The sequence below is a fragment of the Elephantulus edwardii genome, unplaced genomic scaffold (genome assembly GCF_000299155.1).
Source record: "Elephantulus edwardii isolate Elephantulus edwardi_28Jun2011 unplaced genomic scaffold, EleEdw1.0 scaffold00198, whole genome shotgun sequence".
Taxonomy (NCBI): domain Eukaryota; kingdom Metazoa; phylum Chordata; class Mammalia; order Macroscelidea; family Macroscelididae; genus Elephantulus; species Elephantulus edwardii.
The window spans coordinates 348375-349388 of record NW_006399948.1 but is presented as its reverse complement, the minus strand read 5'-3'; the positions used below and the strand labels follow the sequence as shown (position 1 = coordinate 349388).

General features: G+C 30.7%; 1 protein-coding gene across 1 annotated transcript in view; it reads right to left on the bottom strand.

The window, feature by feature from the left end:
* Positions 1-784, bottom strand: part of PHF3 (PHD finger protein 3) — a 126552-nt gene extending 125768 nt beyond the window's left edge. Inside the window, exon 1 of the mRNA XM_006897058.1 lies at positions 521-784. Within this exon, the coding sequence (XP_006897120.1) occupies positions 521-764 (244 nt within the window). The 5' untranslated portion in view covers positions 765-784. The remainder of the gene's footprint in view (positions 1-520) is intronic.
* Between the last annotated feature and the right edge of the window lie 230 nt (positions 785-1014).

Genomic DNA, 1014 nt, shown 5'->3' with positions numbered 1-1014 from the left:
AAAATTTATAATACCAGTTATGTTCTTTTTTTAATAACTTCAAAAAAGCCAATGTGTCATTTTATGTGATCTGAAATGGAAGCAAATTAGACATTAAATATGAAGAGTTGGGAGGGCCTGTGAGAAAAGTTTCAATCATAAAATTCCTTCTCCTCCCTTTACTCCAAGCAGGGTTGTACCTACATAATTCAATTTATCAGGCAATTCCTATTTGCCAGAGAGAATCCAAATATATGCTTTTTATCATGCTGTAATTGTTAACAGCATCATTTTCATTATCAAAAGTTTTTCATTATAAAAAATATTCCATTTTGGTATGAAATTATATGGTCATCCTTCCTGTAACATCCTTCATGGGAGAAAATTTAAATTCTAATTCTGATGCCTAGAAAAGCAGTCCTAAACACAAAGGGTAAACCCTAAATTCACTATCCTGATCATCATTTTTTTTAAAAAAAGCTATTAAAAATGTCTTTTATTAAAATTGTAGACTAAAAAAAAAAAAAAAAGTAAGAATTACCTGTTGAACAAGGCATCTGGAAATTGGGATCATTGCTATCCAAAACAGGCAAACAGAACTGGTTACTTGCAGATCCTAGCATAGGATCCTTATCGCTGAGCATGTTCTTCAGCGAGTCCTCTAAGACATTTTGACTTGTACTAAAATCCTCACAGACTTCATTCTCCAGGTTGGATCCTATAAATAGGGCATCATCTAAGTGTTCAGTAGGAATTAAATGATTAAATGTATCAACTATATCCATGAAGACTTCTGTGTGTCTTTCAGCCCTATAGAAAGACAAAAAAAATACCATAAGAAATAAAGCTATCAATTGAAAATTACCTATAACCAAATTATTTCAATAGTTTTGAATCTAAGAACACACTTAAGGTATTTCTGAATGATTGTTTAAAAAAAAATCCTCACTGGTTTCAGAAAATACATATGGAAATGTAAAACCAATCTTTGCTAAATAATGTTTCTTCATTACGCATGTAGAATATCATTTTAAC